Source organism: Urocampus carinirostris, chromosome 6 (genome assembly GCF_059441175.1).
Source record: "Urocampus carinirostris isolate Australia breed hairy pipefish chromosome 6, RoL_Ucar_1.0, whole genome shotgun sequence".
Classification (NCBI taxonomy): domain Eukaryota; kingdom Metazoa; phylum Chordata; class Actinopteri; order Syngnathiformes; family Syngnathidae; genus Urocampus; species Urocampus carinirostris.
This window is the reverse complement of record NC_142354.1, coordinates 25,727,139-25,747,399: the sequence shown is the minus strand read 5'-3', so window position 1 is coordinate 25,747,399 and position 20,261 is coordinate 25,727,139. Positions and strand designations below refer to the sequence as shown.

Here is a 20,261-nt window from a genome sequence, read left to right as displayed (position 1 = left end):
AATTGAATGTAAAATAATCCTTTACTGCAGCCTTAATCCTGTTGTATTACAAGGCAATTTGACACCACCATGACACTACCTCAAAGAATAAAACCATTAAAAAGATCTACCGGTAGAACAACATTCAATCAAGTACAACTAGTTTATTCTTTCCACCATTTCTGATTGGTGGAAAGGAGTCGTGGCACATGCCTAAGTGTATCATCTTCATTCTTGAATGCATGCCAAACACGGGACAGTTGTGCAAGTTTCACGCAAGATAATGAACTCGAAAGGGCACATGCAATTTTTCTTGTCGGCTCCTCCTACCAGGAAGAGCAGTCTTATCCGAAAAAGGCAATAATACTTTTTTTAAGGTATACTGTGAATTGGGGAAAAGAAGTACCATAAATTCCGGACATTAGAGAGCCCCTTACTGTAAGCCCCACACAGTACATTTAAAAAAAAAAAAAAAATACATGTACATATGTAAGCCACACCAGACCACAAGCCGCATATGCCCACACTAAAACAAGAGATATTTGCAAAGAAAACCGGTACACAGAAAAAGTTTTAATTATATACGCTACCCAAAATCCTGCTGGCGGGCCACTGGACTTTTGATCAACTAATACGAGTCTGTACAGTCTCCCCAGTCACTGAAATACGACATAGGTGTTCAAATACTTATTTGCAACTGTATCACACAAATAAATCGTTAAAAAAATCATGCATTGTGATTTCTGGATTTTTTTTTTTTAGTTAACCTCTCTCACAGTGGACATGCACCTACGCTAAAAACTTCAGACCCCTCCAAAATTTAGAAGTGGGAGAAATATCAAAGTAGCAGGGTGTTCAAATACTTATTTTCTTCACTGTACATTCCACGCTTTACTGCTCGTGAGTCCCAGGCGGCTACTAGAAAAATATTCATAAATTAGCCGCATCATTGCATAAGACACAGGGTTGAAATCTTGTGACAAAAGTTGCTGCTTATGGTCCGGAATTTACTGTAATTTGCTGTGGGTGTGGTAAATTTTGGAAAAAATTTGGGACTATGATCAAAATGTGAGATGTAGCTGGGACATGCACTTTGCTTATGTGATCAAATGTTGGCTTCTCCCATTAGTTTACCTAAACAAAAGCCACACACTAAGTGAGTTCTTACAACATTTTAGCGTCTCATATCACATCACAAACAAGTAAAGCATTTTAAAAGGACGGATTTCAACCCTTTGCTTTGTCCTGTTATGTTTATAGACAAGATGTGAATGAAAAATTGAGTAGTTTGTGTTGGTAACCTCTGTTTAGGTTTTAAAAAAACCAACGTAATGATTTAGAATTGTACTTAAATAATAAGATGTTCAAGACGGATCTATCACTTGCGCCAACATATACAGAAACTTCTCTGCTCAAATTATTTCAGCATCCAATTCTTTTGGCCCTCACTTTGGCAATGGCAGGCGGCACAACTGGTTTTATTTCTCGGATCTCAGGATAAGTTGTATAATGAAAAACTAATGTGCCCTCGTTTCACTTGTGAACTCAAGAAAATGCTATTTTATGCCACAAACACTGCAAAGTGTTTGAAATGGTTTTCAACAAGATGCATGATGAATTATGATAACTGCAAAAGGTGATAAAAAAAATAAGCGAGTTGATGACAACTGAAAAGGAGAGCTCCAACTAGTTTTTTTGTCCTATACGTTGCAGCATATTGGCTGCGCCACTCCTGCCGTTCTGAACTTTGCAGCAGTATCACGCACTCAGTACAGAAATAGTGAAGAGGACATTCCAGCTCAGCACAAATAAAAGCTTGAAACTTGAGCTGTCCGAGACAATGACTCGTGGCTCGACAATAAACGCGGACACACCCAAAACAAACTTGGGCGCACGCACATGAACACTCAATTACAATCTCACAAAATCCCCACAGATTTATTGTACACTGTCCGTACTCTGCAGATGAGCTAAACAAGTGTGCTTCAAAGCAAAGAGGTTATGAGTTTTATGATTCTCCTTTAAAATAAGACTGATATATTCTAGCCCACTAGAGAAAAATCTTTCAATAAACCATTTTAGGTAAAATATAAAAAAATAGGGAAGGAGAAAGTGCTAAAAAATCCTTGTTGAATTTTACTTACCCAAAATCCTTTATGAAAAGGTATTATTGTGTACAAACACTAACAGTGCAACGATCTGAAAGCTAACTATTATGCAGCATTATATCCAAACAATATTTTTCGATATTGGCATCTTCTAATCTAAATATAGCATTCTGTGTTTCTGAACGCTAGATCAGGGGCATTATTCACACGTTTATAATCGATCTCAATGCTTTTAAATAAGGATGACATCACAAACACTCAAGCTTCAGCAAACGACCAATCGCGGTTCTTCTTCTTTCTGATGCAAAGTCATGATTGGTTAATAAAGAAGTGTCGCTTGCTCTTATAGTCGACAAATATAATAATAGAGGGCAATCATCAAACATTTTTAGGAAACCCTTTGGATTGATTTTAAATTGCACTCCTAACTGGTAAATGTATTTATTTATTGAGAGATCAATGAATCTGAAAGAATAAAAATTCTGTATTCTATTTTTTTTTTTTTTTTTCAAAAATATCGTATATATTATAAATATTTTAATTTCAATATTAGTTTGTCCCTTTGAGTGTCAGAAAACAGGTCAAAATATGTAATTAAATTTCTAAAAAATGTAAAAACATACACAAATGTATGCTGACATAGATTACAGATTTAATGATACAGAATTTGTGATTTATTATGACTTGTGAATTTTCAAATTCAACTTAAATGTAAATCACACAAAGAAAGATCACATGATATAATGCATTTTGATTGGCTTTAATGTTATGTTAAGTTTCACTGGCGGCCAAACTCGTATAAATGATCACAGACAGACACTGTAAACAGTGGTGCACGAGATCAATTCGCGTGCATCTGACATTTGTATTCTTAATCATCAACCATTAAAAAAATGTTTCCAACAAACATCTATTAGTCCTGTTCGTGTTTATGCTTTAACCATAAAGAGCACAGGAAGTGCAGGGATGACAGCAGCAAGGGAGCGTGAATATTACGAAGCAAAAGGAAAACTGCTTTCAATTTTAAAGGGGGGAAGAAGAAAAAACACTAAGCCAGCAAACACACAAATGCAACACAAACATCCCTGGTAAGCAAGACGAGGATTTTCCAATTCCATCATGCAAAAAGCAACACATGAGGAGAAAGTCAGGAAATAAATGAAAGTGGCAACATTGAAGTAGTAGTTTCGACTGTGTGTGTGTGAGTGTGTCTAATGCAACTATCCATCATAAATGGTGACAAAAAAGAAACAGGGAATTGTGATTCAGCCACCAAAGGCAAACTGTTATAACACTGTTACGAGCGAATACATCTTTTTTTTTCTTTACGTCTGACAGCAGAGGAATGCGAAACGGCAAAGAACACTACTGTTATTTGCGGAGAGAATCCGTGATGGCACCAGGCTAATATTATGGAAATTTTGCTCATTAATCAACGACCAACACACTTTTTTATCAGCGGCGCCAGAGCGGCCTTCGAGCATCCTGCTCAGATAAAGCAAACCTGTGCTGCATGCAAGCAAAAAAAAAAGTCTCCTGAGATCATTTAGACTAAAAATATGTCATACATATATATATTATATATAAATTACTATTTCATGCAAAAAAGATAGTGAGCTAAAAGGAGTCATAATATTTTTGGGACCGTAAGGAACACCTAAAAACCCTAAATTGCATCTCATACCGTATACCGAACAATACAGTGGATAAGAATGAAATGCATACCAGAATTATGGATGAGCGTTACTACACGAGAATTTATGGTTTACCGGTTTTGTACAATGATTGGTTGGCAATGTTTATCGATTCATCAAAATTGAGAAATAGACCAAATAGACCACTAGAGGTACAGTTTAAAACATTGGAGGTTATCTCGTCATGACACTATTTTTACTCATGGCGCCAGGAACACTGATTTGCATAGTGCATTTTGTTCTGCATCCTGATAAGTTAAACAGTCTCTCCACTTCAGCAACGGATGTTAGCGAATGGATAAAAAAGAAAGTCTTTCAACAAAATGCTAATTAAGCTGTATTTATACACAGAAGACCGAAACTTTATTGATGCACAGTTGAAGTGGAGAGACTATTTAAGCCAGTGTTACTCAAATGGTGGACGCAAAAGTGGGTGACGGACAAGTTTTCACATCAAATGTAAGAATTTTTAGGCTGTCGTTTTTATGCGATATAGGCTAATATGTGAGTATACAGTATAACGGTACTGGAAGTCCTTTTTGTGGACATTTATGTGTTTTTTTTTTGGGAGGGGTTGTGAATATATTCAGCTATATATGTGTATTACTGGTGATCAAGTGGCAAAGGTTGTCACCTTTACCTCTACGCTGCAAACACTGTTTTTAGATTTTTGTCAGCAACACTTAGAGAGTGATCAATCATTGCACCAATATGTACCGTTAGTGAATAAAGAGCCCATTATGACCGAATAAACACGGTGTGCCTTATAGTCCGGTGTGCCTTACGCATGAAAAATACATTCTAAAAATTGTATCTTTCAAGGTGTGCCCAATGCAAAAAAATATGGTCCTTGGATTGAGGCCTCTGTCCATATTTCACAATTCAGACTGCAGAACAGCACCAACCGACACCCCCCGCCCCCCATGCATTTTCTCTCCGCCCACACTGCGATGGCTGCCCCCAACCCTCGAATCTTCCCCCACGTTCCTGTTGGATTGGCGGAGTAAACACAGGAAGAGAGCGGGCTCTGTTCCACTATGCCAGAGCCGGGGCTGGGCGTTCCTGCGGCGCTCCTGCGCTGGGGTCAAAAGTTTACGGTGGTTTTCGTTTCACCTTTCCTCAACCAATCACGGCACGGCATGGTCGCGCGTGAACTCTGACCCCTGCAAAGAATTTTACTCAAAAGACGGACTGACGCCAGTTTCACGACTGCGCCCAAACCTAGTCTCCAGTCTTCTCTCTAGAATGGTTTCATTTTCTTCCTACAGGCCATTTAGGTGTTTGCACTCAGGGATTTAAAAAAATAAGAAAATAAAGCAAATTCATCTTTAAAGTCAGGTTCAGAGTCTTTCTATTCCGCACGTTTCTTCTGACCACTCACGGTTCAAAGCCAGAACAAGTTCAAAAGGGGGTGAGATTTATTGGACAGAGAAACACATGCGCAGTGCACACACACCATTTAAAACGTGAAACTGCCTTTTGTTTCTGACTTTAAGACACAATTCTTTCCAATCCCAAGTATGATTAAGCTTGTGCCACCAAAAATGTCCTTCAACTGATTGTGAACAACCATGGAAAAATGTTGATCAACATAGTAATGACACTATTTCAATCTGACAGCACCAAATAGGGTTTGGATAGGAAGGAACTCATTTGTAATAATTTTATGCCACACTCTTCAGACACAGCTGAACAGAATGATTCTATCGATCTACTTTGGTCATATCCCTCAAGAGGGGTGACCGACAGCAAGAATGAACAGAATGAAACATAGTTTAATTTGTCATTGTAGCCTTAGCGTCACACAATTGGGGCTGCAAATAACAATTGCTCTAATAGTCAAATACTTACAGACTATTGAAATCATGGTTAAATATTCTGATAATTAGTATTTTTTTCAAAATTTTAACATGAAGTTTAATATATGGCAAGTGATAAGAAACACGAGAAAAATGGGGACAATGATAAAGACATTTTATTGAACATACTGAAGATTCGTATTAAAATGTCTCTTCTAAAATTAATTATGCACAGTTCTTGGTCAGTAGGGACATAAATCCATGAATAAACCTCTATCCATCTTGGGGACAGGCAAATACATAATAAATTAAAATCGAAAAAACATTTTGTATCCTTGTAAACCAAGAATAGACTCATTAGCAGCAGTAAAACAGTAGTTAAAATAAGTAATTTGTGTGTTTTGTTAAGCAGTGATCAACTGCAAAGTCTGTAACAGAAGAACATTTTTAACATTTTATCAACTGACGTGTATTCTTTGGACTGCATGCATTTAATTTTTATACGTTTGTCAGCCATAGACTGGCATAACGCTCAAGTTCTGTTTTATAGTAAAATGTACGCGTATAAAATGTACAATGCCTGTCATCACAACTGTATTGGCTTTTAAATTACTTGAATCTTCCAGAGCAAGTCACACTGTTTCGTCCGGCTGTTCTTTTTAAATGTTTGTGCGTTACCAAGCTACTGCCATGATAGGAAAAGTCTGCTTTGCAAATTTTGCACCCGGTCTTTGTACTTCTTTGGATACATTTATATTCTCCCAAACTTTAAAAGTTTTGGTTGGCGTTCTTAATGTTAAAAGGCGCCATTTCTGAATGTTTATGTTACTGTAATGAATACTATATTGAATATTTCTATGATTCAATTTTGTCCCAGTGGTTGCAGGATTAAAAAAAACAAGAAACACGCATGCCTTAACCAGTGTTAACAAACTGTAGTATGTATCCAGAACCTTAAGTAAATTGTAGGATAGCTCCTTACAAGACTTTCCATTGAACAGAAGGTGGCAATTTAGTAAAAAATGGCATTTGTGGAAAATAAAAAGGTTGGGTGGCTCCATTGACAATTTCAGTGAGAACTGTCATCAAATTGTTAAATTGGCCGTCTCACTTATAAGTGAAAACAGAGAATCACGCGTGTAATTTATCACACATTTCTTCATTTTCTTGCGCATTGTCAGCTTTGCCATTTATTTCCCCCTTATTCTTCCACAAGGGAAGGGACAAACCTACCTTTATAATATGGTGAGTGATATAAAACAGTGTCTTAGCAATTAAGAGGTGCAAAATATATTGGTCAGCTGATTCATCCTAATACAACAGCTTAATTGCTTTGCATATATTGTTTCTCTCATGTGAAAAAAAATTATAAATTGAATTTGCTTTTGTTTGTTAAATATTCAAATTCCTCCTTCACTGGTTTATTAAGGAGTTGAAGAATAATAAAATAATAATGATAGTGTTTTTTTCACCCACCATACAAAAATTACTTTTTTTTCACCAGACAGCAAAAGTATTCGTTACACACAACATTAAAAGAGTGGACGGATGCAGTAGATTTTATTACAAAAATTGTCAAAATTGAGAAAGGCATCCTTGACTTTAAAAGATCATGGATCGCTAATCTACTTGAAAAGTGGAGAATTGGGATGAGTGCACCCAAAGTACAACCAAGAATAAGTGCAAGTTATCTTTATGCCGTTTTAGGGTGTATATCACATGACAATGTCATAAGTTATATTGAAACTCAAAAAATCATATTGTGAAGAAATGATAATAAACAGTCGAACTTTATACCACTCTAATATTAGGCTTGGGCAATGAAATTATGAATTATTGTCATAAAATGTACACAATAAATAATAAAAACGTTTGATAAAAGTTGATCATTTAAACTGTAATTACACCACATGAACATCAGAGACAGTGGGGGTGCTAATGCATTATAAATGGAAGTTTCAGATCAACATTTAGGAGACAAAGAAGGTGACAAGGACCAGCTAATCATTTTACATGAATAGGGGAAGGGCAGCTCACAAAGTGAAAGCCAAACAGGACTACAACACAGTCAAAATGAAAAATAAAGAGACGAAAGATAAGATTTAGCATACCCACTCAAAGCATGCAGAGAGTCAAAGAGAGTCAAACGCGACATACTTATTGCACCATTTTAAACAGTATCGGCCGCTAGAACAGAGGTGGGTAGTAAAGAGTTACATTTACTCCAAAACCTTTCCTTAAGTTTTGGTACATTTTGTACTTCTGAGAGTATTTCTAAGTCACTATACTTTTTACTTGGGTAGATATATGAAGAAACAGTACTCTTACTCCACTACATTATGCTACATTGAAGCAGTTACTAAGTAACTTAAATCCCCTCCACGTATGAAGGCCCATATCTAAGAGTCCTTCACTTGCTTTTCTCTCTGGTGAGAATCACTGTGCAGCCAAAGCCCCACCAGTATTTAAGGACCAGCGTCAACCAAGCAGGTGGCTGTTTTAAAGCAAACCGGCGCCTGTGTGATCGGACATAGGGCCCTAAGGTAAAGAAAGAAAAATAACTCCACAGAAATCAAACTTAAACTGTATTAATGTGAATTTATTTATTTTACCTTTTCAAAAGGTTTCCATTTTATTTTCATAAATGCATGCTAAGTTTTTTCCTCAGTTTTTGTTGGCCTGATATGGGGCACATTACGGACCGTTGTTTCCCCCCCCCCAACCATCAAAATAAAAACGACATCCTAAATTGGATTTCTTACATTTCATATCTTTAATTTGATCAAAACAATTAATTCCATCATTCATTATAAACTTGAAGGGTTATCATACAACAGAGAAGTCACATCATTCTCCACAGGATGTGCTGCATCCAACTTAGTCATTTTGACAATGGGCTATCATAGATACATACAGCCTGTGCTGCATTCATTAAAAGGCATATATAAGGCTTTACGTTTTTTGCGGCTCCTGACAAATTTGTTTTTTGGTCCAATGTGGCTTTTTCAACATTTTGGGGTGCCGACTCCTAGGCTATCGTGTTGTTCTGACTGCAGAGCCAGTTAAAAACATGTACTTGGGCTTTAAATGTGCTACTTGTGCTTGATTTATACCATTATATTTTCAGTGTTTATTGAAGTTCTTAAATTTACCTTGGTTATTTTAATCTAATATTAAATGTAATTCATTGTTCATTGAATGGATTTTAATGATCTGATCGAATAGTTGTTTAAAAAGAATTAATTCGACGTTGCTTCAGTGTTTTTTCACCAAGTACTTTTTTACCTTTACTCAGGTAATAATTTGGAAGACTACTTTTACTTCTACTTGAGTAATATCATTTGAAGTAAGAGTATTATTACTTGAGTAAAGTTTTTGGCCACTCTACCCACCCCTGAGCTGGAATACACTGAAGGAAGAACTATTCAACCCCAAACAAATGCTAGCAGACATTCAACAAGCAAAGGGACAGTGATTGTTGAGCCCAAATGGCTAGCTAGCAAGGCACTACCTGTGTATAGCTGAAAGCAGGTGGGAACCTTGTGACCCGTCACAGAGCAACATTAAAGCCTGATACTGAGGACAGACTTGTTTTCTGGCCCATAACCTTTGAGGCAATGGTCGTTTTGTTTGTAACATTTTAAAACTAATCATTTTCTTTCGACCATTTATATTGTTAACATTGTCAGACACCTTAAGAAGTCATGCATAAAAGGCTTTAACATGTTGCTTAGTGTTAATCAAAATTGGTTTGTGTATTTATGGTTATCTAAATTTGGGCGATTGCAGATTTACATCAGACTGAGTGCAATGTATTTTTGTTTAGTGTTTCTCATACTTGTGAAATGCTGTGTAGTAGTTTGTCACCATGAGTCTCTGTTCTGTCGTTAAAGAATGGTTAAAGCAGCATCTGCTTTTATCAATTTTCACTCTGGAAATAAAATTGACTTAAAACGTGATAATTACCAATAATGACTGATAAAAAATAGTTCATTTCAAAAACAATGTGTATCATATCACCCAGGCCTACCCTTAATGTAGAAGAACTTCATTTCCCCCAGTTTGTTGAGCAGGAACTAATTGTGTGGCTTGAAAAGGGGTTGGTAATAAAACAAAGCCTGGCCTTTAGGGTCTCGTAATCAATCGTCATCAGAACAAATGGTCAAAATTTCCTATTACACAGCTTGTAAGTTGTATTCGCCAATTAACGAAATGATAATGGAAAAAAAACAGAAAACTGTCAAAAAAGAGAACATTTAGAAACACCATGGAACAGTTGAAAAGTTCATCTACAGACGACAGTCTATTTTTTTTTTTTTCCTTTCTCCTACTTCGGCTCCCTCACTTCACTCAGAGCTGCCAAAAGAGGCAGAAAGACAGCATCTGGTAGCAGTTATGACACAAACCAAACTTGTCGCCTTTTTGGTCTCTTCCCCCAAAGCATTTCTTACAAACAAAACACAAACACAGCCTTGCTATAGAATTTTATAATAGTAACAAAAACCGGAGCTCGGGATACCCTTCCCCCCGCCGGCTTGTTCAGGTGAACTCATTTTATGAGCATTCTTTTGCTCTGGGGGTTGGGGAGTTAAAGAGAGAGTTGAAGTTAAAGAGGAAGGGCAAGGAGAGGAGGAGGTGGGGGGACAAAGCTCTTGGCACCCCCTCTGCCAATAAAGTCTTGCCTTTGTCCAATCAGCTAAGACTACAGAGAGTTAACTGTTCCAAATCCTTGCTTGGTTATAAACTGGAATTGGGTGCAATGATTGCTTCAGGCTGCCTGTTTGGCTTTGACAAGTGTGCATGGCTCACATATGGCCGGGCTGGACTTGCCCGATACTAGGATATTACTACACAGTTGAGGACGATGGGATTGAAGGTGAATGGATTGTGGCTTAGAAAACAGTCCAAGTACAAACAGCGCAGAGTATCTGCCGTATGTCTCCCATTGAGTTGTGAATAACAATCTAGAATGGGGTGCTCTCCTCATACTCTCACTTGTTTGGGCGAAGTCACAGTAAATATTTTAGCAGTGGAAACACGCCTGTCTTGTTAGGCAGCGTTTTCTATATTTAGCTGTACGGACGAAAGCGGGAGAAGCAAACCGACCTGTTGAGGATCATTGAAAGCGCCAGTGGAAAGCAAAGTTTGGAAAACAAATGTCGATCACCGAATCTCAGATTTGTACAAGACACATTTTTGTTAAAGAAATATACGTAAAAGAGGAACAGGAATATCTTAATTACAAAATCTTAGCTTTGCATGAACGCAAAACATTGCAATTCAAACCATATCAGGCAGAAGACACAGCTCAAGAAATTCTGAACTGCATTGGGCCTGACAAAAAAGTGCATGGAGTCATATTTCAATTAGGGTATACTATCAGGCTTTCCTTTCAGCTTTGTGTTGTCACGACTACTGTGACTGAAGCCCATCTACACTGGTAATTTAAGGTCAAGTCTGCTGAGCAGGGGGAGGTCTCATAGGCTAAAATTGTAATACAAGTCTAATAATTCAGAGGCAATGTAAAATAAGTAAATTTCATCTTCTTAATATAGTTTTAGATTTAAATATAAGACGACTCATAAAGAAACACAAAACTGTGTTATAGTACAGTAAATTGGATTTTAGAGAAAAGTAAGAACTGACACCCACATTTTTAATGTGCACCCACATTGTTTTAATGTGCATTGGAAGAATACCAAAGAGTTGTAACTTGTCAGTGAAGGTAAGATAATCAAAATTAAATGGAGACAGGCACCAGTCAAGAATAAAGATAGTTTGTCATTTTTCAAAGCCAAGTCACTAAACAGAAATAAATGGGTGTTTAGTAGGAAAATATCAGATTGATTTGGAATTCATATAAAAGATTTAAAAAAATGTGAAAACATTAAAAAAAGCTAATTTAACGGAGAATTATGAACCTTTCTGGTTAAAAAGTAACAACATTAAAATTGTCTTGAGAAGCAGTTAGCATTGATAAAAATGTCCAAAGATTGGATTACTTCCAGAACAATCAAACTGAGTTGAGACAAAAACGTAAAAATATATAGTTTTAAATGCCTACACCACCAAAGTAATGATTATCACCGTGCATGTTCATATTTTATTCCTCAATTATCTCAGTCAATTTAAAGATAAGATAACTGTTGGATGATAGGGAAAATGGCCTCATCTTCTATGGTCCTTGTGAGATTGACAGTTGTATGAGTTTTAACTCCAAAGTTAACTTCATTATCTCAGTCCTAATGCAAAAACACGGATTAACACCATGTAAATTATATCCATTCAAACACCAGGGAAGAAAAATGCAGTTTCTACAAAAACAAGTTAGAGACAGCTATCAAAAACAGACCTGCCACACTGAAGTGGAAAGCTAGGTCCTTGTTTTAATTGCCTCTTGCTGATTCCAGTCAAACTTGGATACACAGTTTTACAAATACATAAATAACAATCATTAGGGGGTTGTAATCTACACAGACTGCCCGGTTTCTCAAACTTGTATAAATGTCCAGGGCCAAAGCCCAAAAAGGGTTATGGAGGACACTGTGCACCTTGACTATCCAGTGAAATTCAGTTTAATCATCACAGCAATGTAACTACTCAATTGTCACAGCTCTCAAATAAATAAATAAATGACAATTCATAGAACCTACTTGAAAGGAAAGCAGTAATCAATATTCAAAACCATCTGGGAAATTACCAATTATACATGTTAAATTAAACACATTAGGATTTATCAAATCCCATGTTTCTACTGTTAACCCATAAAGTGTTGTGTTTGTAATTCATATGATTTTTATATATCTGACACAGAATAACAAGCATTTCAGTAAAGATGCCTGAATTGGGGAGATGGGTATCCTCTATCTGCATTCCTGAGACCATTCTAACACCCGACGAAATAAGTACTATACTGGATACCAAAAGCAAAACATTCAAATTTTCGAAAAAGTAGCAGGAAAAAATATAAATAAATTCTAACAACAACATGTATTTGAATGTAATTGAAAGAGGGAAAATTGAGCATTTCAAGATTAGAGTCTTGTAGCATTGTGCACCTAAAAAAAGTTGTCGCCACTGTAGACTTTTCTGGGTCTCATGAGAAAAACTGATAAGTTAATGAATTATTGAGAGCAAGGGGGCTGACAGACAAAGACCCAAAGCCATGCATCCCGGTCACTTCTTCACCCCATCTGCAGTCAAAGAATGCCCTCAAAGATTGATTCATTGTTAACACAGCCTGACACCCTGTGTGAGGGAGAAAGAAAGTGTGAGATAAAAGGACAGAGAATGGGGGACAGGGGGCTCCATTTACCAAGAATATGAGCAGAAGCAGTCTATAGGACAGATTCCCACAGTGATCGTTTTGCCACTTTCAAAAATACCACATATATGGGCATGAGTAATGGCATTCCTTCAACTTCAAAATGAGCGGCACATCGACGCTGAAGAACAATGTTCCTCATTTCCCAGCAAGAAACAATTGAAATGTCTGCATTATTGATATAGCACCACTATATGCAGACTTTCTGCGTCAACTTACGCAAGCAGGAATGTTTCTGTAGAGAGGAGCAAATTTAGTTCCAGCAGGGAAAATTGAACTGTTACGTCTGTGGATTAAAAATCATTGGATTTCAGGGAGCATGAATTAAGCCAGAATAGCCAAACACATCTGCTAGTAACGAGAGGAAAAGTGCATTTAAACCTCGAGCCTGGATGGTTGTACATGAAAATCACATAAAACTCATTTGGCACCACACATGAAGCCGCACTAAGCAAAGATACAAAACTGGGTTCAATGTTGCTCCTGTGTGAACTTGGAGGGAGCCGAGGGGGCTGCTTGCACGTTCAGTCGGGGGTGGAAACAACAGGATTGTGCCGTAAAATTCCACCAGGGCCATATTTGAAACTTAAGGGTCACGTGACGACTATTCAATCACGAATCTTAATTTCCAAACAACTGGGAAAACTTATGTGCACCTTTTCTTCAAGTAAACTCAAGATACATACGACATTAAAATACAAGTAATCGTCCCTGCTTCCAGTCATATTAAATGTTTTCGAAACACATTTACAACAAATAAGCAAGGCAAACCAACAATGACCTAGCCTCAGCACTGCAGGTTCGGCAATTGCAGTCTAGTTCTGCTATATTAGGAGTATAAAATGCTCCTGAAGTCTTCAAATTTCCTTCCGCTGAGAAGCATTTGTTGGCTTATGTCTTACTTTTATCCATGCAACGTTGGTCTAGATGTAACTTTAAAAATGGTTGATATTACAATCACGCATGCAACCTCAGTAAGCACGGCAAATAATAAACAGCACATGCCCTGGAATCCATTAGAGTTGATAAAGCCAGTTCAAGTTGGATTCTCAGCTCTGTGGACTGATGGTGAAAAACAAACAATAAAAGGTAGTGGTTATTTTGCAGTAAAAGACTAAGATTGGTCAATTGCCACATGGATATATTCCCGGGCTGGCATGAAAGGTTATTTACAGTGAGGATTTAGCATGATGTGTAGGCTGCTGGGAATCGTTTATTTTTTTGTGAGTCATGTACTAAGATTGCTAATGGTCTGGCTTCACCACCTTGTGTCTTTTTACAAGGTTTGCTTTTGTTTTCCAACCAGAAATAGTCTGTGATTGGTTTTACCAGCCCAACTGCACATATAAACGAGGGGTGTACCGATAGTTTAAAAAATTCATCAGCTTTTATACAAAATGTCTGATACTGGTTTTGACAATGGCTTACATTTACTAGAAGGCCATTCCTGATTCCGCTCTTATCAGTAAGAAAATAAATAATAATCTGAACATATATTATTTTTGTTTTGGATAGACCGAATTTGAGAGGAGCATGACTTACAATTGATAAAAGTTGATTAGCTAACCTTGATCACTTTGATGGACCAGAACCAAAATTCTTACTATAGAGCCTAATTCCGTTAAGGAAAACAAATGCACAAAAAACAGAAATCTCATCACGCTATACAAACTAGTGAAAAATATCTTGGCAATGTATTGAACAAATTATATACATATTTTGTTTTTGCACAAAGGAAGTGCTTAATGTCTTTGCACTATTTTCATTATACTATTTTATGGATCGCTTACAAAGTGGGCAACATTTACAAGGAATTGCTTGTGGATTGACTTATCGTAAAACGCCATTTTTCCTAAAACGTATTTTATTACATGTTTATCATGGAGGGCCACATCTAATCTCTACGTCGTAACCAAGAATAATAAAGGCAATTCTAATTCTATGCTGTCCTTTTGTTGGTATCATGAAAAAATATCAGTATCGGACAACTATCTAGGCTGCGATATCATAATTGTATCGATGTGAAATTTGATTGGAAACCCTTAAATCTCTTGAAATTTGAAAACACCTCAGATATTTTTCAACAAACGTGTAGAATATAATGACAATATGATAATAATATATTCACTACTGCAAATAGCTTTGAGTGAAATTAAAGTCTTTGAAGGGGGAATGGTACAGAATCACGATAAGATAATCATGAAATCAGGCGTACCGAAACCTTAGAAATACATGGATCAGACAATCGTACGATATGCATAGGATTTGGTTAGTTCGATTATTAAGTTATAAGGCGTCACAACATATGATTCGGTGGAACAAGCTCTTTGACTGGACATTTCCTTTATTCGCCTGGAAAGCAAAGCAAGCCGGTTGGCTAAAAATACAACCCTCGAAGCCATCCCGTTGTGTTGTGAGAAATGTCAAGCGGTGCCAGAGATAAACAATAACCCGACACGAGAATGTCCCGCACATGAACCGACGTTCTCGAATAGCACCCGGCAAACGAGACGTCGTATCTACACCGTAAAGTTTGGACGTGGAACGCGCGTGTAAACGCACAGAAGCGAATCCTCGCCATGTTTTTCGGAACCAATATACGTAATTACTCTCTAATGTAACCAGAAATAAAGGATAAACATTTAAAAATGGAAATGTGGCTTGCCTGTATCGCGACAGCTTAAAGCCCGAATAGTCCGTTACGGAAAGCAACTGCCCGGGTGACCAATTCACGCAGTCAAACATACGGTAGCAACAGGGTTTCAAAAGTCACTCGTGGACTGACGATAAAACAGTTCCGAATAAACTCACCGGTTTCGACGTTTCATTGAAGGGGTAGTTTCTTTTTTTTTACATCTCTACAAACTCTCCGCCATCTTCGGAAGGACCGTGTTTGTTTAAATGGGAAACACTCCCAGACGGAGAGCCAGCTTGTGGGCAGACCTGAATGCATTCTGGGTAATGTAGTCATGCCGCCCTTGCACGGCCCAAATAGTGACAGCAGGACCGCAGCACGTACAAAAACAAAAATACCAATATGATTTGCACCAACATGAATTGTTTGTGGGAATTATTCAAGGATTTAGTTTTAACATAGTGTTAACAATCTTCATCCAACATCGATACAAGTCAAGTCAAGTCAAGTTTATTTGTTCTCAAAAGCTGCCCTGAACATTGACAAATGTAATATCACCCAGAGTGACTCAGTCAAAAATTTAGGTGTCATATTTGACCCCGATCTGTCCCTTCGAACACACGTGAAGAATATTACTAGAACAGCTTTCTTCCATCTTCGCAACATTGCTAAAATTCGTCCTATGCTGTCTCAGTCAGATGCTGAGATTATAATTCATGCGTTTGTTACTTCCCGTCTCGATTACTGTAATGCACTACTCTCCGGTCTCCAGAAGTCCAAAATCAAGAGCCTTCAGCTGGTACAAAATGCTGCAGGGAGGCTTTTAACTAAGACAAGAAAGTTTGATCACATTACCCCGATTTAAGCTAGTCTGTAGTTTGCAGTAGTCTTTGATCTGTGCAGCCCTTTGAGACACTTTGTGATTAAGGGCTATACAAATAAACCTGACTTGACTTTATTTGTATAGCCCTTAATCACAAAGAGTCTCAAAGGGCTGCACAGACCACAGATTATTGCAAACCACAGACTATCATTACACCATCCCCTGATCTAAAACCTAGATGAGGGCAAGGAAAAACTCAAAAACCCCAACATGAGGAAAATGGAGAAACCTTGAGAAGGGACCGCACATGAAGTAATCCCCCTTCCAGGATGACCAGGCTGCAATGGATGTTGCAATAACAAATAATACAAAGCTATTGTCAACATAAAATATAGGTTATTCATATGCTATAGAATAGAAGTGTGTTTTAAGCCTAGATTTAAACAGTTCCACTGAGGTTTCAGATCAAATCTCAGGGGGAAGAGCATTCCACAGGACTGGGGCCCAAATGGTGAACGCTCTCGAAACTGTGGATCTCTTCTTGGCTCTTGGGATCACTAGTAGACCAGCATTTTCAGAGCGAAGGCTCCGGGCCGGAACATAGGGCGAAATTAAATCTGAAAGGTATGAGGGAGCTACACCATACATACATACATACATACATACATACATACATACATACATACATACATACATACATACATACATACATACATACATACATACATACATACATACATACATACATACATACATACATACATACATACATACATACATACATACATACATACTATACACTTCTGACTTCTGATTATTCACAAAATCGGATCAAACTTAACATACAAAATTAAAGAGTATTCAAAACGATAACTACTCCTGTATAAATCTAATGGAATAGATTTTGGTGTTTGTTTGGTGTTTGGATCCCTTAATGACGAGGGTCTTAGGGGCTTCATTCACTGTGGTGTGTCTTGGGCAAGTACAGCCCGCCCATCCATCTCCAGGCCAAAAAAAGGTTCCACTTAAAATATGATAATCGATTAAAGTAATAATTGACTGCTCAGACCAATCACTCATCGCCCTCACATGAATTTAGGTAGGCAACCGTAGATGTGAAAAAAGCCAAAAAACCTGACTCAGCATTTTCAACCAAAAATGAGCAAGAGGATGACTAAGCGGAGGTTTCAGTTTTCTTTTGTCTTCTCGTTGGATTATTTGCGTTTTAGGGTTAATATTTTCCAAACAACACCTTTCATGGTGGTGGTAATGTTTTTGTTTGCAATCTGAGTAGGTGTATGTATGTATATATATGACCACCATGCGGTTAGGTAGGTTACCCTGGATGTGAAAATGCCAAAAAAGCTTACTTCGTACTTTTGGTATTGTTGACCCTAGATTTTTGTCTGCAAAAAAAAAAGCAGGATGACGACTGATCATCTGCTTTCAACTTCAAGTCTCCAGTTTTCTTTGGTTTTCTTCTCTGATTATTTGCATCTCGATGCTAGTGTTTTCCAAACAATATATATGTACAAAATACACACTTGGGCTATTTGTCCCCTTATTTTGGGTTTTTAGTCTCCATCTAGACTCAATCTTACTCTTTGGGTTTTCTGTTCTCATGTAGCAATGACCCTGCCAAAAAGTGAAATGCCACACGAAAATGGTTTTGCGTCTCAACGCGGGGGATGCTCTAATGGCGCATAGCCAATCTAGTTGGTGGATTCATTGATTTTTGCACCTGAGCAAAAAGCCAAGCTAAATTGAACTGAAATAATATTGTTAAGGTTAAGTTCAATGCTCTGCATTGAGTTCTTCTACTATCTAAAATTTGATAATCTGCAATATCGCTCACTATGACAATGTAGCTAACATGCTTTGCAAGACAAGTAGCAATGTGGGCATGGTATTCGTAAGGGCCCCTAGGCAGACGTAATTATGCATTGATTATTGATTTTTCACAAATTAGTAATGCTAATATTCTGATTCCCCTCCCAAAATAATATACACTCCATAAAACAGGGAATGCAACTGTCAATAGTTAAATTGTGGTTTTATTTTATTGCTATGAACGTTTATAAACTTGATTGGGAGAAAAAGAGAGAAGAGAGAGAGTCAATTACATTCCTTGGAGCAACTGAGGGGCCATGAGGCCCCTGTTTATGTCCCAACCCCCAACAAAACATGCAAAACTGACCTTCCCCCTTGGTGAGTGTGAGACACTTAAATCCACCCCACCCCCTCATTCACTCATGCCACTTTGAAAGGACAGGAGATAACAGTTTGAAAGGACAGGAGATAGCCCTAATCATTATTGTATTCAGACTGGTTTACCTGTAAACAGCTATAAAGCCTTCACTAAATACTAAACACACACTAATTCGTAATTGGCATCACTTGTTATTTGTCATTTTGAATGAAAACTAATAATATGTTGTGGGCCTTACTCACGTTTTGCATTTTATTTTGATTCCAAATAAATCACCACAAAGAGTCAGATACACAGAATGGCATTAAGCTGCTCAAGATGCACAGGGTCCAGAAACCGTTTGTTATCAGATTATTTCATAAACAGATGCGAAATTGAAGATTTGTTCAACTAACGTGCTTCAGTATTTTCTTTCGAAATTCCAATAATCGTGGCTGAAAATATACTTGTGTATCACAAACACACGATATACATCTTTTAATCATGACAACGACAAGACGAGGAATGACTATCGACAGTGCCCTCTTGCGGTTTGTTTGATTCACTGCTAATAAGGCGCCAGCCAGATGTCACAACCTGAGCACGAAAGGTACGATGGCTAACCAAAACAAATACAAACATATAAACATATTTTGTAGATAAATTACTTTAGTTTCCATTACAAACCATGTTCAAACTATGTGCTGTTGTGGTACAAATATATAATGAGCTAAATCCACACAATTTGTAACTACGAGGACGAGGCCTAGCTGAATTATTTGTGCCTTCTAATACGCCATTTTTATGTAATCTTTTATTTATGGAAACTTCTTTTGACGCCTGCCGATTATCCATGGTGCTTTGTTAAATAATGAGAATATGATGTACATTTTTAATCCAATTTAAATCAAATCTAGTATTAATTAAATGTCCGCGAAATCACTAATCCTAAATTGCCAGATAGCACATTTATAGAGAGGTAGCGCACTTAAAGGGGAAATTTAAAACATATTTGTATTGTTTTAAACATGAAAAAAAAACTTATAAAATCAGAATATGTACATATATAGCAATTGGAAAAAAGTCATAACCTGGGAATTTAAATAAAAATGTTGCTGGGCTTTCCATTTGTAAAAATTAAAAAAATGACAGTCCCCAAAATTATGAGATTTAGTAGAAGTAATTCTAACATTTCATATTTTTAATCACTTAACAAATTATTCATTTAACGACCCAAATAAAACAAGTCAAATGCTTACCAGTTTATGTATTGTTACATAGTTGCCATAATTGCTACTGATACGGTGTAAGTCATTTAACTTTTTTTCTTTAGACAAGATAAAATTGCATCAAGATATTTTACTTCATCACTTATTTCAACATACATGTTTATAGCATTACATGTCGTGCCCATCCTTCAGTTTCTCGGAAAGACGTTTACAAACGTGTTGGCATAAAGTTATACAGTACATCCTATAATATCATATTATATGTTTTGTTTATCTTTGCAGTCTAAACAAGTTACATATTTACTTTTTTTACATTTTGGTTAAAATATTCCCGTTCTTACAAAAATATTTTATATAGCTGATGTTATATTTTACCAGTTATTTTGTTTTTGTTGTTCTCTGTACAGCCCTTTGAGACTTTTTGTGTTAAAGGGCTATACATATAAATATGACTTGACTTGACGTAAACGTGGCATTCAGAT

General features: G+C 37.0%; 2 protein-coding genes across 9 annotated transcripts in view; one reads left to right on the top strand and one right to left on the bottom strand.

The window, feature by feature from the left end:
* ncoa3 (nuclear receptor coactivator 3) overlaps positions 1-15,842 on the bottom strand; it is a 48,475-nt gene extending 32,633 nt beyond the window's left edge. For 4 of the 6 annotated variants that reach the window (XM_088338459.1, XM_088338461.1, XM_088338463.1 and 1 more), the window contains exon 1: positions 15,716-15,842. The gene's annotated coding sequence lies outside the window, so the exon portion shown is untranslated. Of the gene's footprint in view, positions 1-2,123; positions 2,272-15,715 lie in introns of those variants that run through there. The other 2 variants (XM_088338462.1, XM_088338460.1) reach the window with 2 other exon arrangements.
* Positions 15,843-19,117: 3,275 nt separating this feature from the next.
* Positions 19,118-20,261, top strand: part of LOC148364383 (MYND-type zinc finger-containing chromatin reader ZMYND8-like) — a 34,424-nt gene continuing 33,280 nt past the window's right edge. For all 3 annotated transcript variants that reach the window (XM_088338458.1, XM_088338457.1, XM_088338451.1), the window contains exon 1: positions 19,118-19,160. In XM_088338458.1, coding sequence (XP_088194584.1) covers positions 19,138-19,160 — 23 coding nt within the window. In that variant the 5' untranslated portion in view covers positions 19,118-19,137. The remainder of the gene's footprint in view (positions 19,161-20,261) is intronic.